Source organism: Cyprinus carpio, chromosome B3 (genome assembly GCF_018340385.1).
Source record: "Cyprinus carpio isolate SPL01 chromosome B3, ASM1834038v1, whole genome shotgun sequence".
Taxonomy (NCBI): Eukaryota; Metazoa; Chordata; class Actinopteri; order Cypriniformes; family Cyprinidae; genus Cyprinus; species Cyprinus carpio.
The window spans coordinates 33565205-33585767 of record NC_056599.1 but is presented as its reverse complement, the minus strand read 5'-3'; the positions used below and the strand labels follow the sequence as shown (position 1 = coordinate 33585767).

The following is a 20563-nucleotide window of genomic DNA, read 5'->3' as shown; positions in this document are numbered from 1 at the left end:
ATATATATAACATTCCCACTCATTTATATATATATATATATATATATATATAGTGTGTTTAGAAAGACTAAATATATATATATATATATATATATATAGTGTGTTTAGAAAGACTAAGAGCTTTTAGTGTGGAATGAGTCTGTTTGACACTAGACTTCAGAGTTCATTTGGGTTTTGTGGAAGTAAAGTTGATTCCAAAAGTTGCATTCTGAATTGTGTAAGTACACAGACTCATAACACAACCCAAGCAAGCCCATGCATTACCTTTTGTGTGAACAACAGTTTATATTAGAAAAAGTATGCCTGCACAAATCATGCATGATATTGTCAAAAAAAGGTGCATTCTTAAAGGCCACATTTTAAAGGGAATTAATAAAGGGTACTAAACAGAAAGCAAAATTGCGCACGTCACTGTTACCATTTCATTCTGATAGAAATGTTCACATATGACATCAGTACTTGTGGGTGGAGCCCCGTCTTATGTTTCATAGGAGGGCCCCACAGATTTGTGGTATGCATCTGCACACAGACACACACAGGAGATGTCGTTTGTCTTTTTCATGTGCTCAAAACTAGCCAGAGAAAGCAGCCGGTTATATAATCCTGAGTTTAAACAGCTGTTTACTAAACGACATCTTAAATGTCTCCCATAACCATTTACAAACCAAAGAAGGGCCATTCCCAAACACACGCCATAGACTTCACCATGTACACACTCTCATATACTGTGTATATGCAGTTTGAACACAAACACACTCCACATACACACTGTTAGACACACACTACAGTTCACAAGACGGCTTAAGGAGATAAAATACAGTCAGTACAGTCTTAAAATAAATGTCAGGTTGCGTCTCACCTCGTAAGAGCTGCTTGATGTCTTTGCTGGCATGACATGCGGTGAACTGGTTGACGATGTCTAGGGCTGTTTGATTGTAAGTGTTACGGATATTGACATCAACCCCATTCTGCCATCACAATTAAACAAACATTAAAACGGATAAATGTTGTCTGTCGAATAGCAGAAGCACATTCAGTGTGGAAAAATCTAATCACTAATGCATCTTGATTCCTCCTCAAATGATTCTGGATTAGATCCACAAAAATACAGAGGACATAAACATATTAGTTTTATTGCTTGAGAAACAAAATGTTCAAAAGGAAGCATATGACAGGATGTTACAAAAAAATTAAAAGCCACTTAATGTCAGAAAGGTCAGTGATCCCTGTAGCAGAAACGCTTTCAAAATACAGATGAACTTACATCCAGGAGTAGCCGCACTACCTCTGTCTTCCCATAGAGGGCAGCCTCATGGAGCGCTGTGCCAGCTTTAGTGGTTCTGTTGATGTCAATACCTGCTTTTAGAAGAAGCCTGGAAAGAGATGGAAACTCAATGAATGGATTGGCGGCAATAGTGTACTACTACTCCACAGAGAGCAGACGACATCCTTTTTAGCATCCTGTGTTATATTTACATACTAAAGGGCCTGTAATACACACAGACTTGTGGAATTTACACACACACACACACACACACACACACACACACACACACACACACACACACACACATCAGGTGGAATCAGAGACGCTCATCTGTCGAAATGCAGGATGGAATTTCAGTGCTGCACTGGGAATGCCAGGCATTAGGATGGGATCTGTTAGTGTGACAGCCGTAGCGAACACACACACACACACACATACACACACACAGACATGTCATTACTCTGCAAACTAAAAATGAATCACATTGCACAAATGTCAAATGTGAAAATTATCTCCAGATTCTATTTCACTTTTTGGAATTGTGCCATTATTCCCATTCTCACACATACTGTAATGTGAGTTTTTTTTGGTAAATATTTTTTTTATTACACTATCATTACTTTGTATATTTGTAAATATTTTTACCATACAAATTGAGAATGTCTATGGAAGCCTAATTCTGCCTCGTATAAAAAAATATGATTTACTAAAGCATGATTTGCTAAGACATAAAAAGTCAACACAGAAGTTTGACTTTTAATGTCATAATTATGACTTTTTATTTCATTATTATTATTATTTACCAAATATTTTTCTTTCTTATGTGGCAGAAATGGGCTTCTGAAATCATGATATCTGAAAGTGCCTTGTGTCCTTGCAAATGAGAGTGATGAGTCACAGCAGTGTTTAATCCTCTCAGAAATGCACTCTTCCCAGACATCCTCACACATATTAAGGGAGACTGGGACGCTCCTCTCCCTCAGGACGATCATGTGGGGGAACGTGAGTCAGAGAGAACACTGACTGTCTGTTGGCACCAGGACTTTCCCAGTCTCATCCTCTGCTGTGCGGGTACGGTGTCTGTCTGCTGTGCTGCTGGGATGACGCAGCGGGTGTGTTTTATGTCGAAACAAAAAAAACCTACTCAACTATATTCAAAGTATATGTCATAATCTAACGGAATCATTCAGAGAGTACTGCAGTAAGGTGTTATCTGACTAGCTTTTTATGAAATATAAACTAATGTATCCAGCCTACTGCCATACACTCGTTCCAGAGAGTTTATGTGATGTGTTTCAAAGCATTATTTACTGTGCATTGTAAACATTACAAAGTGTTGATAAGTGTCATGCAAGCATGTTGTGATGCATGACATGAGCATATGAACACAAAGTCAATGCAAAGATGCCAATAGATGCAAATTAGCGCAAGTTGAAAAAATTCAACTCTAATTGAAAATTTGCATGATGTGTTGTCGTGCAAGCCAATAAATAAAGAGCTAGCTGATTGACACATCCAGTTGTATTAGAAAATGGAGGAGAGCATTACGCAATGTTTTTATTCACACGAAAAACATCTCCCGAGTAATCTAGAATGAAAACGCAATGTGAAGATTTGCTTTTTTGGTTTTTGGTTATGCCAATTTATGCCGACTTCACACTGCACGATTTTAGCCCAGATTTTCATTCGCGATAGGTTTCGCAAAATCTCCAACAAATGCCCGAAATTGGAGGCAAATTTCCATGAGTGAAAATCATGCAGTGTGAATTATCAAAGACACGATCTGAGAGAATCACAGATGCCTGTGAAATTTTTGTCCTACAGCCAATGAGAGAGCAAGATACTGGGTAGCAGGAAGTTCTGGGAGGAGTTATATGAAACGTAGTTTGCGAAACACACACAGTTTTCAACCACATTTCATATATCAAACTCATGCAGTGAACACAGCAGCAACTGAATACTTTCCCAGATAGTCGTGCAATGACAGAATGACGGTGATCCAACATCATGAAGACCATGACCCCAACGATAGTCGTGCAATGACGGCAAAACGAACGGTGCATCCAACATCATGAAGTGACCATAAGAGTGCCACTTTTAATGGATTCACAGAGATGGCATTTGGCCACTCATTCACCCTCATTAAATGGATTCACAGAGATGGGTTATTCACTAGGGACCATACTTAGTGCAAATTGGTGCATCAATAAAAAAAACAGTCAAATACACTAGGGACTGTATGAGTGCAACTTGGTGCATCAATACAGAATTCAATCCATGTGTGTTCACAAGTGTGCATATTAATTTTGAAGTGGGTCATCCAATCACAATGTATTATAAGGGTCATTTTTACATTATATCAGCAGTGTTTCTGTACTAACAGCTGTGGAAAACACCTTAGCTGGAGAATCAAGTGAAGTGTAAAAACACAGCAGAGCTGAGACATGCATCTCTCCAGAGAGAAAGCACGGCCCGACACAGCTGAGACTGATGCCTACAGATGTGCCACACACACACAAGGTTTCCAAGAGCTCACCGAATGACATCCTTGTGTCCATTGCGAGCAGCGAGGTGCAGAGGAGTGTTACAGTTTGAGTCTGACCCGTCTTTCCGATCTCCCTCTAACAGAGACGCCACCATGTTACTGTTTAACAACAGCTGAGCCACCTACAAAAGAGAAAGAGATCATTGGCGTATTTTGCACCAGTGTTTTTACGGTTAACTAAAACTCTGAAAAATCGGTATTTCAGTCATTTAAATCAAATAAAACATAAATATTTGATTAAATACTAGAAATGATGCCTTGGCAACTATTGAAATAGGTAATATGTAATACTAAAATGACTGAAGCTAAAACTGAAATGCATTAACTGAAGCAAGAAGAAATAAAATTATATATATATATATATTTGGTACACAAGTTAGTTACGAACACTCTTGCTAATGCCATGTACAGTTTTAATGTTAAACTGAACTGAAAGCATGATTTTTGAATAAAATTGTAGGGACAGAAAAGAAAAAGGCAGGAAGACGAGGGAGTTGTGAAAACACTCACACATACACACAGACAGAGGGCTCTTGGGAAGGTGAGCGTTGGCTCTCAGAGGATACTAATGTGTCCCTGCGACCATTAACACCCAAAAACATCTGGGCCACAAACACTAATGGTGTGTGTCCACTGAAGCATAGTCAGTGGAGCTGAGTGGACGAGTCATTTCATTTTCTACAGTTTGGAAAGCGAACGTCAGAATTGCACTGGGAATTGTGGATAGTGTGGAGTGAAGTAGAGAAAGTAAAAAGATCAACTTTATGCAAAAAGTAAAAATGTTGCACAGCAGCCAAATGTTGAGAGACGAGCCAAGGTTGTGACGTCTGCCACTGTTTCTGATGGTGGACATAAATGTTTTTACAAAACTTATATATATATATACCATATATACATACCATACCATGAATTAAATAAATAAGATACATGAAACATGAAATATACATGATGACTCTATTGGCCGTACATTGAAATCGATCATAGATCACACTGAAGACAGGCTCACTGCTGTACATTTTAAAGGCACACCCAAAGCAGGCAGTACTGAGTGGATTTCCTGCGCGTCAGCACACACGTGGAGCGAGAAAGACATTATCCAGTTGCTTCGGCCGCACCCTGATACCTCAATACAGCAGCTGATTAAATACCACACATACACACACTGCCATTAAAGTAACACCTCGAAAAGGCCTAAATACACAGCTGAAGTGAAATCACACACCACTGGGCATGTGTGCGCCAGAACATGTAAAACAAAGCTACTACTGAAATCTGAGCTCTTATTCACCCGGTACATGAATGATGAATGACCCACAAAGACAGACGGGAAAACAAATCACAGTTAGAGCAGAAGGAGAGACGAGGAAAAGAATTCTGTGGCATACAGACAGGTGTCTCAATGGACTGTGCTTATCTGTATTCTTAAAAAAGTCAAGAACATGGTAAAATTTCTCCCCAAAATCAAACACTTATATTCTGTCTGTCTGTAAGACTGAAAAGCCAATTTCAAGACTTTTAATTTTTTTGCCATTATTTATCATCTATCTATCATTATTATCTATCTATCTATCTATCTATCTATCTATCTATCTATCTATCTATCTATCTATCTATCTATCTGTCTGTATGTATGTATGTATGTATGTATGTATGTGTGTATATATATATATATATATATATAACATTTGATATATATATATATATATATAAACTGTAATATATATATATATATAGATAATATATATATATATATAAATTTGAATTATTAGATATAAAACTGTAAAAAATATAATATATAATATGAGGAATATAGTCAATTTTGTAAAATTAATAACTTAAAAAAAAAAATCAATCCCATAGTAAGGAAATGTAATACCATTGACACAATTCAAGCCAGATGTTCAATGATATGAAATACAAGGAACTATAACCGACTTCTATATTTTTTAAATGTCTATCAAGTTTTTGAATCTTCATTTGGGGGCTTTTCTCAGCTAATACTGATATGTGATTATTTGTGAGTAATTTAATCATTAGAATAATCACATAATTTTTTTTTATGTCCCAAACAAATCAGCTTCATTTTTATCAGCAAGTTTTTTTTTTTTTTTCTTGTATTTCTTTGGATTTTAAGGTGAAATATGACCTAGACATGTTCTTGTCAGATTTCGTGAGATTCACCCACACATCAGATGTAATTTATGAGATCACTGTAACCATAGTGACAGTGATGTAACGAATGACATCTCACATGAAGAATGAGCACAAACACACTAGTACTGAAACACTGATAAGTCCCTGATAGAGATGAGCTGACTGACCTTCACTCGGCCGAACTCACAGGCCAGATCCAGAGGAGTCTTCTTAGCCTTATTTAGAATGCACGGGTTCGACTGGTGCTGCAACAACATCTCAGACTGATAAACAGAGAGGGAAAGAATTGAAGAATAATGTTTTTTTGTACCAATTTATTTGTTCACATGTGACATGAGACAGGCAGATTATATCTGACCCATCACTAATACACACAAAAACCCATCTGGGGTCACTTGTTGATGTTGCAACGCAGATATCATATTTCTTTGCATTTCAGAGAGGTGATGTCAGTTGATTCACAGGTGCTGTATCCAGCAACACTGTTTCTCAAACAGGGATGGGCTGGCCAATTTACCCAGTGGGTTTTTAGAACCAAATTTATAAACAGAGCAAATATGGAACAATTTTCAGTAGAAAAATATGGTCAGGCCAGCCTATTTAAGCCATAGTGGTGCTATGGTCGGTGTGACATGATTGTTCACAGCAATCTGTTTTTGAAGTGTGTGGTCTAATGCAGTGGTTCATATTTTGCACATTTTGCATGTCTCCTTTGTCTCTACAATGAGCTTTAGTTGAATCAGGTGTGTTTAATTAAGGAGACATACAAAATGTGCAGTGTTGGGGGGGAAATGCTTGGGAACTATTGGTCTAATGGGTACGCACCACTTCATAATGTCCGTACTGAGCAGCCAGGTGCAGTGGAATCTGCCCGTCATGAGACGCATTGTTAACGGCGGCCCCCGATCTCAACAGCATGAGCACTGAGTCAGCTTTACCCTGCCATGCTGCGTAATGCAGCGGCCGCATTCCTGCAGAGCAAATCATACTGAATTAAATCTCTGACACACAGTTATGCAATCTCTGTACAAGACTGAACAAAATTTAATAATTGGCTCAATTTCAATACATGAGTTAGAATGTAAATTAATGTCATCTAATGTTTGAAGAAATACTCGATATGTTGGGTATTTTAAAATGTTTAAATTGATATTATTCTGCGTCCTGTTTGCAACCTCAATTCCAATGCAGTTAAATTAAGAAAACGATTAGTAATTTATTTCACTTAAATGGATAGTTCATCCAAAAATGTAAAATCTGTCATCATTTACTTACCCTTAAAACCTGTGTGAATTACTTTCAGCTGTTGAACAGAATTGAACGTAACAAAACAGTTGATAGTAGCCACTAACTACGTTGACATGGACATCAGCAATCTAATTATTTACCTCATTCTAAGTAAAGCAATATTATGATTAAGGTGTTTACATGAGTTGCTTTTAGAATATTTATTTCATGTTCCTGTTTTACATATTATAGTTAATAGATTGATTAATGGTACATGTCATTAAGTCCCCACGCGACGCCATCCAACGTCCCCTACAGAATTTCATGTATAAACATAGTTTGTCTTCGTTATGATGCCATATACAGTTTTGAGTGTTTCATTTTTAATTTTACGAAAACTTCAAGTGCAGTTAATTGTCATGCTATATGTGCAAACAGACGACGGCGTTGTTGAAGCCCTTTTGTTTGTCGTCAAACGGTTGACCACAGCCGTGTGTGTATCCTGTCACAAAATGCGGCGAAAAGTCCTACACAACACTAATAGTGTGATTAAGGCATGTACCTGTCTATGCTGCACTTCGATAATGTTACTAAAATAGGAATATTCCATGTCTTAATTTGATTTGAGTTTACTTCGAGTATAACTTTAGCCGGATTAAGGTAATCAAAAATCTCTGTTAACATGGTAGATTCTTAATCAGAGTATTGTCTTAATCATGTTAAAATTTGGAATACCGTTGTCCATGTAAATGTACTGACTGACTTTTATAGTATGGAAAAAATTCTATGGCAGCCAGTGGCTACTGTCAGCTGTTTGGTTACCAACATTCTTCAAAATATCATCTATTGTGTTCAGCAGAAGAAAGAAATGATGACATAATTTACATTTTTGGGTGAACTATCCCTTCAGTTGATTTCTGAATGGCCCTTCTGTGTAAAGGTCAACAGAACGAAAGGCTTAGGTCTTCTATCAGGCTGCAGTTATGAGGTCCTGGATTAATATGCAAGTAAATCACAACCAGTTGATAGTTTTTCTCAATGTAGAGCTGAAGGTAATGAGGAGGCAGTTCTAACCATTGCTATCCTTGATGTCCACAACAGCCTGAGCTTCCAAAAGCAGAGAGAGCAACTCTGTAGTGCCTGTGAGAGCTGCATGATGCAACGCTGAAAACCTGAGAGGAGGAAAAAAACAGAAAACTTTAAAGAGATGGAGAGAATAGTGGAAAGAGCAATTTTTGACATCTTAAGAATGACACTTTTGGAAAAGATGCAGGCTACAGCCAAATAATAAAGAAGCCACTCAGTAACATTTATCAGCTCATTTTGATACCAGAGCACAGTTACGCTTTCATTATTCCCCACTTGAGGCCATGTGTGGTCATAAAGAGAATGGAAAAATAAAAACTCCAGTACATGAGAGATTGCCAACAAACCAATGTCTTGTAAAAGTGCCTTGTATTACTCAAGCTGTGGCACAATTAATGACTAAAGTCTGAAATTTACAAGGCTTCATGAGGCGAATAAAAAAAAAAGAAACAGAGAGTGATAAGGGGGATATATACAGTATTTATTTCAGTACAAGTTCAGGCAACAAAAAACAGTGTCCTCTGGGCACAGACACCCACACTCATATGATCTCATGTTTACAGAAGTGTGACAAATGAAAATACTACTTGTCTGGGGTGGATGTATTTTGTTAGGACATGCCGAAATCAAAGCAAGACCTCTCGCAGGTGAGTAACAGGCCTGTCTTCAAGCACCCCTCTCAAATGCTTCAGACGTCCCAGATGTAAATCTCCTTCCAGAATCTTGCCTCAGTGAAGTCCTCACTGTCAGCCATTAGTGCAAACATATCACTTTAAAAGGGGAAGCTGCCACTCGAGGTGCAAGTGGCCCAATAAAGAATGAGCCAAGTTGCACTGTGGTGCTTTAGGAATAAATCATGCACCAGTGACTGAGTAGCTTACATTTCCCCCCTTAGTATCTTTAAATGTCAAGTCACAGCTTGGCGGCCATTACTTAAAGGGTTACTCCATCCCAAAATGAAAATTTTGTCATTAATCCCTTACCCCCATGTCGTTCCAAACCAATAAAAGCTTTGTTCATCTTTGGAACATAATTTAAGATATTTTGTCCCATAGACTGCCAAATAAATTACACTGTCAAGGTCCAGAAAAGTATGAAAATCATCGTCAGAATACTCCATCTGCCATCAGTGATTCAATTTCAGATGCTGATTTGGAGAGACACAGAGGAGAGGAATTGTTAAATAAATTTGTTATTTTTGTTTTCTTTGTGTATAAAAAGTATTATCGTCGCTTCATAACGTTACGGTTGAACCACTGATGGCAGATGGATTATTCTGACGATGCTTTTCATTCTTTTCTGGACCTTGACACTGTTATTTATTTGGCAGTCTATAGGACAGTCACAAGCCTCCCTGTTTTCATCCAAAATATCTTAAATTGTGTTCCGAAGACAAACAAAGCTTTTACGGGTTTGGAACGACATGGGGGTAAGTGATTAATGACAAAATTTTCATTTTGGGATGGAGTATCCCTTTAAGCAATGTCCATTTCATCAGAGTGCATGAAAGCATCCCGTAAAACTAAGAAAACAACTCTTTGCTCCAATCTATGAGAGAACATTTCTGGTAAATTTATGGAAACTTTCCTAAAAACAAAATCTAAGAGTTTCCAAAATTTCTGGATTTTTCCCCCCCAAAATTACCAGACATTTTCCACATCTTTGCAACCCTACATACACTATACCACTTCTGCCCATATGTTTGGCCTGATTTGCAGTCTGGACAAGTCAATGCTATTTGCCAAAAATCAGAGTATGCAGATTTCAGACAATCAGAGTTGACAGACTTCATTGAAAATTGTATAGTGTATGATAGCCACAGTCTCAGATTTGTTTTTAGCTTCAGACTATGACTCCATCCAGTCGGAGGAACTTGTTTGATATTTTCAGCCAGGATTTCAGCATTCTACCAGAACCTCGTAAAGGACCATTTTGAAATCCTTTAGAAGTCTCAACTTACTGCAGAGTTTGGTTTTGTTTGCCATTGGGGATGGATGTTCCATTCAGTGCATTTTGGTTTTGCCTTCTTTGCGAAGATTATATGCAATGCTGCTTTAGAAATCGGCCAAAAGGCGGCATCTTAAAAGGCAAACAATTCATGCTGCCAGTCCTTGAGAAAATACATTTTGTCCTGAGTAACTACGATGCCTCAAATAGCTGCCTACATTGGCAGCTCACAAGTTTTTGGAAGTCTCGGTCAAGGATCAAATCTTAAATTTCTAGACACTGCAGTGTCAGTCTGGAAGCTTTGCCTATTTGTGGATTTTAACCCACAACAAGCCTGACTCATCTTATCAAGAATCATGGAGGAACATCTTATGTGGTTTGTTTAGCAATGCAGGTATTTTGGCTCAGCATTTTTTTAAACGAAAAGCAGAGATTCTGAGGCTTTTTACTCAATCCATATGGGGTAAGCCAAAGGAGCTGTTCATTTCCTGAACCCATGGCCTCAGACTGTCTTAGAACTGACTGCTGTGTCTATTAGACGTGAAATGGGACAACATAGACAAGTAGAGCGGAAATAGATCAGACAGGATAAATATGATGGCTCAAGTTGATTATTTTCATGAACAGACTGAGACTCCAGTTGAGGGAAAACACTTTGCCGACTGAGCTTTTGAAGAGCTGGAACTTTGCAAGGTCTTCCAACCCTCAGAATCACAAGCTGGTGCCAAACTTTCACATTGTGTTGAATCACACAGGACACAATGTTTGCCATGCTTAGCAGAAACACTCTGATGTAAATCAGCTTGACGTGTAAGTGTCTTCACAGTGGACGTTCTCGACACTCATGAGAAATGGCATGACAGCCGTAAATGTCTGAAAATTAATAATTCATTCCAAGGTTTAAGTGGAGGATGAAAGGGGGTGGTGTGGCATAGTAATTAAATTTTAGGATTAAAAACCAGCATTTGGCCAATTCAATCCCTGCAAGGTCCTTGCTCCAAAGAGACAATATCTTTACAGAGTTCTATATTAGGAATTTGCATTTAAGTTCCAGAAATAAATTCCGCTGGTATAAGCAGTTTGCCAGTAAAAAGATCCTATTAAAGTAGAATTAATTATACTAAATTACTACACAAAAATCTCCAGAGTCGAGAACATTCCATGGCACTACAACAAGAGGGCAGGTTAAGGCAAGAAATGGAGACTGCCAGAGGCTCCATGGCACAAAGCCATAGGCATAACATCACTTTCTTAACTCTCCAGAATCTAGGATGGCAATGTCAGCCTCACAACTGGGGCAACTGTGTTTGAGGAGGGGAAGAGAGTCAGTTCATGCCCTATCTGTGTTATGAGTAGGCCCGCACTGGACCCGTGCCCACACAACTAAATTTTCCGCAGAATTGAAACCCACATCATGGGGGTGATTGGATAACAAGCATTTATTTGATAATGCACTTTTATATCCAGTCTACAGTACAAAGATATCATCCCAATAAGAGTGCATGAGAAGTCTGCATATTCCATGTGGGTCTGGTTTTGAGGTGCGGGGCTCTTGGGTAGGTGGCAAAATCACCGCTCTGTGCTGTCTTTCTTTGTAGCTCTACCTGATCTGCTGATGGCCGGACCTGAGAGCCCTGCGAGGGAATGTAAATGCTGAAAGAAACCTGTGTTGTGAAAGAGATGTGAACAAGATACTATACTATTCTTTTCAACACTTCTACACACGCTATCATCAGCTTTCTAGGAAAAAAACTATGAACTCTATGAAGAGAGACAGGTTGTTGTAATGACAGGTCTTCCTTATCCTTAAACTGGACCTGAAGTGAACCCCAATTTACCAGGGAACTGCTCCCACTACACCATCATATCCAGAAGCAAATGACATTGGGGGCATATACTAGGGCTGTGCAATTGATTGATTTTAGTTTTCTATCCTTTATGTACACACAAAAGTCAAAATGCCTGTTTCAGAAAGTATTCACATAAACACAGTCAGTTACGTCTTAAGTGAACATAAACAGTTTGAGAAATAAATGGGATGTGTGTCAGTATTTTAGATAGGTCTTAAAGTGACAGCAGCCTAATAAACCTTCTACTGTCTGTGTCCTTAATGTGAATCAAACAACAAATGAACGAAAAAAACAAAACAAAAAAAAAACAATCACTGCTCTTGACTGAATAGCTTTAGTAGCTAGTAAGAATTATTGCGTTTAATTCTCAAAATGAGGATTTATTTCCAGTAAAATATCATATTTACAATTTTGGTCACTTCTAATCATGTTAAATAATTGTGATTATGATTTTTAATCATAATCAAGCAGCATACACACAGGATGAAAATTTTGAAAAATCATATTTAAAAAATGGGAAACGTTAAAAATTAATACAAAACCACCAAAAATGTGTATTGCTACTTCTCTCTTAAATGTGCCATGGAGGGTTAGGGGAGATGCTCTCCATGCAGAAGATTTTCAGTAAATAATAATTTACATTTAAGCCCATTCCTCAAACATTAGCATGGCTTTGTACTGAAATGTTATTAAAGTTAAATTCTATTAAATGACATTATATTTAAATCAGTATGATTAGCAATAATTTTGGACATGTGACAGAAAACTAAATGTAATAACAAACAAACAAACATAATATTTTGGGACTAGCAGCACTGGCCCTACAGAACAAGTGTGAGAATCGCCATCTGGCCTTGGGCTATCCTTATTGTTGAGCCTTGCCTACAATAAACATTTTATTGAATATGTTAGTACAGGTAAAACCTGTTTCTAAACACTGTACACATATTCAGTAAAGATTAAATCTCATTAAGCCTTAATTACTGTCCTTAATACTTAGAAATGTTCACACATACAATGATACTTGTTCAGTTAATTGGAATATTATCATGTTCTTCATCAGCTACACGAGTTGGCTGCATTTGGCCATCATACCAGACAAAAACACAGTTTTGCACCCCAGGAAATATCAAGAGTGGGTCAGACCATCCAGTGGCTTCCCGCAGCGATATTGAGCAGTTGTTGATTTACCCACAAACACACAATTCGGAAAAGTTCCCAGAACCCAGCGAGGGTCTTGTGTTACAAGCCCTGTCCACTTTTGCCTTCATTTCTCGGGATGTCAGAACGGATTTGATGTGTCCTGGCAGCGCTGCCCTGGGTGGACAAAGGACAGGGCTCCAAAGAGTCCCTCTCACACCGGCTTTGCCATTCATTCACTCACATTCCAGGACGTTTGCCATGGAAACGCCCCCCATACAAATCCAAACAGTTCCCCAGAAAGTCAAAGGCGGCTCAAATACTAATTTGTCTCACAGACAAGCAAAACCTTTGACGCTACACTACTATTATTTGATGAACACCCCCCCACCCCAGTATATTTTTTTTCCTTTATCAACAGATCTGGGCATGCAAAAGCATTAAAAACTTTCACAATCAAAAGTACAATCTTATGATGCACGCTGAGGTCATCATTAAGTGGCATGCAGAAACAAGGCATCATAATAGTGTCGCAACTCTCATGTCTTTTAGATGGGTGTATCTGATAAAAACAAAATATAATTTTTTTTACTTTATTTTATTTTTTTTATTTTAGAACCTAACAAAGTTTTTAAATATACTTTTATATTGCAATAACTGTACATGCAAATGTAATAAAGTTATAAAACGCTAAATTGTAAATTAAATATAGATGTATCCTTAAAGCTTCAAAAGTTACTGATTTCCTATATTTTTTCTTTCTTTTTTTTTGATTAACAGACATCACAGGAGCAGCGTTAGGTTTTCTGGCTACTATTTCCTTAAGAGCTGCTGCTAAATGTGACACGGATCGTGTTTTCTCATAACCTTTTATATATAATTGCTCTTTAATATGAAATGATATTCAGCACGTTTGTGCATGCAATTGAAGAGTACGTGTTACAAGCACAGTATAACAGCAGACAGGACAGAAAATTTTGTTTTTAGTGACATATGTCCTGAAAATATCTCATATGAGCGAAGTTCACTGTTGTTGTACTGAAGCTCCTCATCACCTGTACCGTTTTCCACGCTCGTTTGACTTGCACCTGGCGCTGAGGCGAAGCGGAGTGTGCGTCTGAAACGTCTCCCATTTGACGTAATCGTAAAGACATTCTGCGCGTCTAAATAAATGCAATTTTTGTCAAGAAAAAAGAGACCGAAGCAATTGTAGTAAGTGGGTTGGCCAACCCCAGGCCTACCCCTGCATTAACAGAGTTAAATATTTTTTAACGCCGTTAAACTAGAAAATTGCGTTAATGCACTAATTTTGACAGCACTTATAAACATATACACACCTAGCCTAATCAGATCAGATTACTGAAAAAAGTAATCACTTTTTCAAGTAACTACTAAAGTAATGCATTACCTATAAATTTACGACAAAATATATGAGTTACTTTTTCAAATCAGTAATGCAAGTTACTTTTTCATATTTATTCACTCACACCTCTCCTATCATTCTGTTTCAGAAATTGAGAGTAAGGTGCTGAGGCACTTCCTTTAGCCTGATGCTTAATAATTTCACTTATGGTGTGAAAGGGCCTTTACAGTTGCCAAAAATATAAATTTTGGGTTTTTAAAAAATAAATACTAAGCGAGCCCAAGTGACAAAAATGTAATGTGAAAGTAATGTAATGCATACCTTTCCATAAAAAGTAACTAAGTAATGCAATTAGTTACTTTTCATGGTGTAACAATGTTGTAATGTAGTAGCTTTCCATATATATATATATATATATATATATATATATATATATATATATATATATATATATATATATATATATATATATATATATATATAGTAGCATTTTCATTTTGACCAAAAAAAATCTCATTATGATAATACCTCTACAGATGTTTTACTTTTTTCTTTTTTTGTAATTCTGTTATTTTCAATTTAGATTCTAATTACTGCAAATTTGACACCATGATTAGAAAAATACCGCAATTGCTACATGTTTAACCAGCATAAATAAAAATATTATTTAATTTAAAAAAATATATTAACAAATTGTTAAAAAATAAAATAAAAAAAAATATTTACTTTTGCATTACAGTCTTGAAAATTGTTTGAGAAAGGTTCTTAATTGTAATGAGATATCCTTGTATAAATATTTTATTTATTTATAACATTATTTATATAAATAATTTTGGTAACACTTTATTTTAAGGTTCCCTTGTTACATTGCAAGTATACATTTAAGTACTAAGTAATATTAATAAACTACTTGTACTTACTATATGGTTAGGGTTAGGATTAGGGTTTGGCTTAGGGTTAATTGTTAATAGTAAGTATATGTACCATGTAACAGGGACACCTTAAAATAAAGTGTTATCAATATTTTGGGGAGTACTGTTTGACCCAAATATGTTGCATATTTTGTAAGATTCAGATTCCAGACAGCCTGAAGCTTCTGCCTACACACAGATGAGTCTAAGTACTTCATTCCCATTTATAAGCAATGCAGGTCTCTGCATGATTGGGTTACATACACTGAATGAGCTCGACTACATCCTTTTGCCCCCTTTCCTGTTTTCCTCTTCTGTCAGTAAATTTCCATTAAATAGAGATGTTATATAACAAAACCCGGTCAGTAGATACCATGACAACTTAACAAAACAAAATAAAACAATGTGACTGATGCATCTTGTTCAAACTAAGAGCGGACCGCATTTGTCAGCCAATCTAACCCCAGTGTTTATCTTGAATATTTTTTCGTTTTCTATTTATAGTGCTTTAATGCCATATAGTGACAGATTTGTCCACATCACCCATATAAGAAAACACAAATCAGCACTCAACAACTCCCATAAATCTTCATCCATCATTGCCTGTTTTCCTCTTGCCTTCCCCATCCGGCCTCAATAATGGCTGTTCTGTGCTTTGTAAACACTCCTATCTAATTCGTTACGGTCCTTATCCACGAATGGTCATCTCTGACCCCTCGACTGGCCCACCCCCCTTTCTTTTCTTTATGACAGAGAGGTGGGGGCGAGGCAAAAACAAGCACCTAAATGTCACCAGAGTCTCAAGTTTAATATATGAGGTCAATGTACCGTTTTACAGCCCTGTGAGAGGCCCATCTTATCACAAAGACACTGTTGACATAGCATGTTTTTAATGGACTGTGTGAATAACGATAGTGGTCAGTTTAAGACGAGACACAGGTAAAGCATCTGGCTCAAAGGATTCAGTGTTAAAAACACTGCTTTTAAGGCTAATAGCTTGTAGCGCACTTAGTGTGTACATGAAGTTGGCTAAACATGATCATTTTAGCAAAGACTGATGAGTTATTTTAGGACATCTGGGAAAAAAATTTGACTAAGAAGGTAGAGGTGTGTGGAGAGGACATTTATAGCTATTTAGCATAAGACAGTGTGCTGACTCAGATGTCTGTGTGATTCAACAACTTGCAAAAGCTTTCCAGTCAATTCCAAAACTAATCAAAGTGGGATGATAAATCACACAGGAAGTCGACATGCTTGCACATGATCATACTGACACCGTGGAGAGAACATGAGCAGCTCATTTGTATTCCCATTAACCATTAAGAACTCATTGCACTATGCACTATCAACCATTAAGAAATAATATAACAATAACATTACATTCAAAATCAAAATTACGTATTTTCAGATTATTTTGAGGAACGTCTCACCCATTGACTACTATCTACCATCCACTATCTGCCATGTTGGCATTGTCTTTTGACCCCAGTGGTCATTAAACTATGATATACAGTACTAGCAATAATACCACTACACTGAGGTGTCATTAAACAAGAAAAGTATAGTTCTCTGGCAGCTTTTCTAGTCATATGACTTCTCAGTTCTTGTGACCTTATGAGAAAGTGTTGACTGGCTGTACACTTCAGAATGTCTGTGTTTTGACCCGATTATTATGCTATTATGTTATTGACCTGATTTCTTATGAGATTCACCAGCAAAACAACAATGACTCACCCGTCTGGATCCTGATAGTTGATGTTCAGCCTCTTTGTGGAGCCCAGTAACTCTACGACACAAGAGAAAGAACACAGAACACAAAGTCAGCTTCACATGAAGACAATCAAGATGCTGGGGCTCATATATATTTATATATATTGTAAGTATATAAAGCCATAGTGGTTTAAATCTAATAGCAAACTGATGACTAGAAACAATGGTGCCCAATACACTGTAAAAAAGACCTTTCATTAATTGGCCTGGCTGATATTTCAACTATCACCATTTACATCACAGAAGCATGGCTGTCAGCCTCAATCGATTCAGTATGAATTCCCTTCCCCCGCTTCTTTCTTGTACTAAAAGCTCATAGCTGACGTGTCAGATGAAGCATATTCGCTCGAATTGCACAACAACCTGTAACTAGAATACTGAATAGTTTAAAGAGAGGTGTCTAAAGTTTATGTAGTCCTTGCTAGGTAGTGTTGGGTGGTTGCTATGGCAAATGCCACCAGCAGTGCAGAAATGACAAACTGCTCACTTTAACTGTTAGGTTAATGTTTTGAGTCGCTGCTAGGCAGTTTACGTTGGTCTTTCCCATGAGAGCCCCACAGGGATTCTGGGATCCAGACTGATGAGAAGGTCTGAGGACCTCTGGAGATTTGGCCTACTAGGAGATACAGGACTAAATAACACTGTCTCTTCCTGTGAACAACAAAGGGTACTTCATTAACCTCTGACCTCTGCCTGACCTCACTTGCCAGCTCAGGAGGCGTTAAACTGGCAGGAGGATGGAAAATAATAGACCACTCAGTAGTGATCTTTGGGTCTTTGATCTTCAGCAACTGTGGCCCTCAAGGGAGACAATTCTGTCACTGCAAAACATGGACAGTGTCTCAAGACCATTAGCCAATACTTCAAAACCCTGATACAATAAACTGTTCACGTCATCCGTCAAAATTAAGACTCTCAGTGTGGCATGTTTCACAGTGCATGTAAATGCTTTTGTAAAATATATTTTTGCAATTTTTTAAAAACTATTAATCTTCAGAGAACATCTAAAAACATCTTTTGAAAGGGATTGTTTTCTTTAAGTTTTGCATAAATTTTTTTGGAATCTACCATGGGGAATTTGTTATAATAATATTCTGAAACAATTTGCAATTTTAGAACAAACACATAAGCATTGAGATATATAAAATGAATACTGTCAGAAAATACAAAAATATGCTAGTACATCGCCCATCTCACTTGTGCCCTAAATTCTTTTCGATGCTAGGCCTACGTGATAATATTATGTTTCATATTCAATCTGCATGTTCTGTTTTCCACAAGCTTCCATTTTATATCTTTCCCAGTAATGACAAAACAATTTAACCAGACCACAGGAACGTCAGAGAAACCCACAGTGTCCGCCTAAAGGTGAATCAGTGTTTGTATGCACAGTTCGGCGAGGTCAGAGGTCAAGAGACTGGGGGCATTGGGGTAGAATGGGACCTAGAACACAGACACTGGATACACCCACTATGTGGAGTCACAGTGACGATCCATCGATCATCCTTATTATGAAGCTGTCACAGTGACCAAAACTCACAAAAAATATATAAAAAAAAACCTTTGAAGTGAAGCTCCATAACCTCAATCCACAGGAGCAGTTAATTGACATGGTCTCAAAAGAACCTAGTTACCTGCCATACATAATGAGAAGCATTGAAGTAAAGCAAGGGCTCTTCCTTAAATATTTTGGTTAAGATTGTGACAATCCATTAACCACTAATTTTGTTCCTTCGAGAGAGCTGATTTGAGTTTTTTGAAGATTTAATTAAAAAGAACCTTCTAAAACTAGTAATTTGTAACGTTCATGCACATGAGTAACGTTCATGTGCAAAATGGTTACTCAAGTTATTTTTAATGCAGTTTATGTGCAAGAAAAAGCATCTCCTCTTTGGTTACCACACTGGTAAGACTGAAAACAATTACTCATTGTTTAATGCCAAAACTGGCAGGCATAAAGCATAACGGGTTTTTCACCACAAGAATGCATTCGGTTAACTCTGCAGAATCAAGGATTTCGTTGAACTGTAAACCTGACTTCAGGTTTGGGTTCATTTCTGTGGAGTGAAGCTTGTAAATTTGAGAGTCTTTAAAAAAAAGAAAAAAGAAAGAAAGAAAACACTAAATTTAGGCAACCACTGCTTATATCAAAAGTACACAATTATATGTTCAACTACAAAAGAGCAGCCAACGCCTTTCACTACTATAACTGACAATGCGTTGGAGCCAAGCTGTAAACATACACACCCAAAGGAAAAGCAAGGCTCTCATGATTTTACCCTGCCTCTGGTGGTGGAGTCACACAGATTGAGCTCCATCTGAAACGACCCATAAGCACTGCCGTATTAAAATATGACACTTCCAAAAAGCTTTGTTGCACAGGTAGTCAAACCAAAACTGCTACGGACTCTCCACGTATAGGACACTTAAAGGGCACCTATTAATGCAAAATCCACTTTTACATTGTGTTTGGACATGTGTGTTGGCAGTGTGTGAACACAGCCACTCTACAGTACAATGATAAAAATCCACCCACTCCTCTTTTTTTAAGGTAATGCGCCTCAAAATCTATCTAAATACATGATTGCTCCAGACTCCTTTGTGAATGTCATGTCATAACAGTGCTTAATGTATGCACACAAATACGGTTAAAACACTAAGTATTTTTTAACTGATCAGTGCCGCTCTTTGTGAGATTAGTTTGCGCCGTTCGTAGTGCCAGATTCGTTCAGTTGCGCGGTCAAGCTGCTCTGTAACATTGCGCTGTTTCATCCCATTTTTAGTGCATTTGGCTTCCCGAATTCAAGATTCAAGATTCAAGATTTTTATTTGTCACATACACAATTATTCAGAGCATATATAACCAGCAGTGAAATGTGAGATGTGATATGTACAGTGATATGTACAGCTAAACACCAGTTCTCTCGTTCTCAGTCATGTTGCTTCTACCAGCTGTTTATTGCTATAGATATGCAATGCAGAAAGACATATATGCAACGCCCTCTTCCGGACACCAAGCGGGAATATGCATTTAAAGCAATACACTCCAAATCAGCTAAGTTGGTAACCCATGGGTCTGTTTTATGTCTATTTTTGGTCCATTTAATTGAAAAAAAAAAGTGGTCTTGGTTTTTCTGCATGTGTTGTCTTATTGGAAGTCATGTGATATAATTGGCATCTTTGCATGGCAGTATTTTTGGAAAATGAGGTGTAGCTTGCTAGCTTTGCACACCTTGCTAAACATAACAATAACTTTTTTGTCAAAGTTGTGCAATATGAAACAAAGTTGTTGGGATCAGAAAA

At 37.4% G+C, this 20563-nt stretch overlaps 1 protein-coding gene across 4 annotated transcripts in view; it reads right to left on the bottom strand.

Moving 5' to 3' along the window:
* The window catches only part of LOC109103393 (caskin-2-like), a 55752-nt gene that overhangs the window by 13368 nt on the left and 21821 nt on the right, over positions 1 to 20563 (bottom strand). For all 4 annotated transcript variants that reach the window (XM_042720884.1, XM_042720882.1, XM_042720886.1 and 1 more), the window contains exons 3-9: positions 17225 to 17276; positions 8268 to 8365; positions 6792 to 6937; positions 6134 to 6229; positions 3804 to 3934; positions 1265 to 1373; positions 860 to 968 (exon numbers count right to left, since the gene is read on the bottom strand). In XM_042720884.1, coding sequence (XP_042576818.1) covers positions 860 to 968; positions 1265 to 1373; positions 3804 to 3934; positions 6134 to 6229; positions 6792 to 6937; positions 8268 to 8365; positions 17225 to 17276 — 741 coding nt within the window. The remainder of the gene's footprint in view (positions 1 to 859; positions 969 to 1264; positions 1374 to 3803; positions 3935 to 6133; positions 6230 to 6791; positions 6938 to 8267; positions 8366 to 17224; positions 17277 to 20563) is intronic.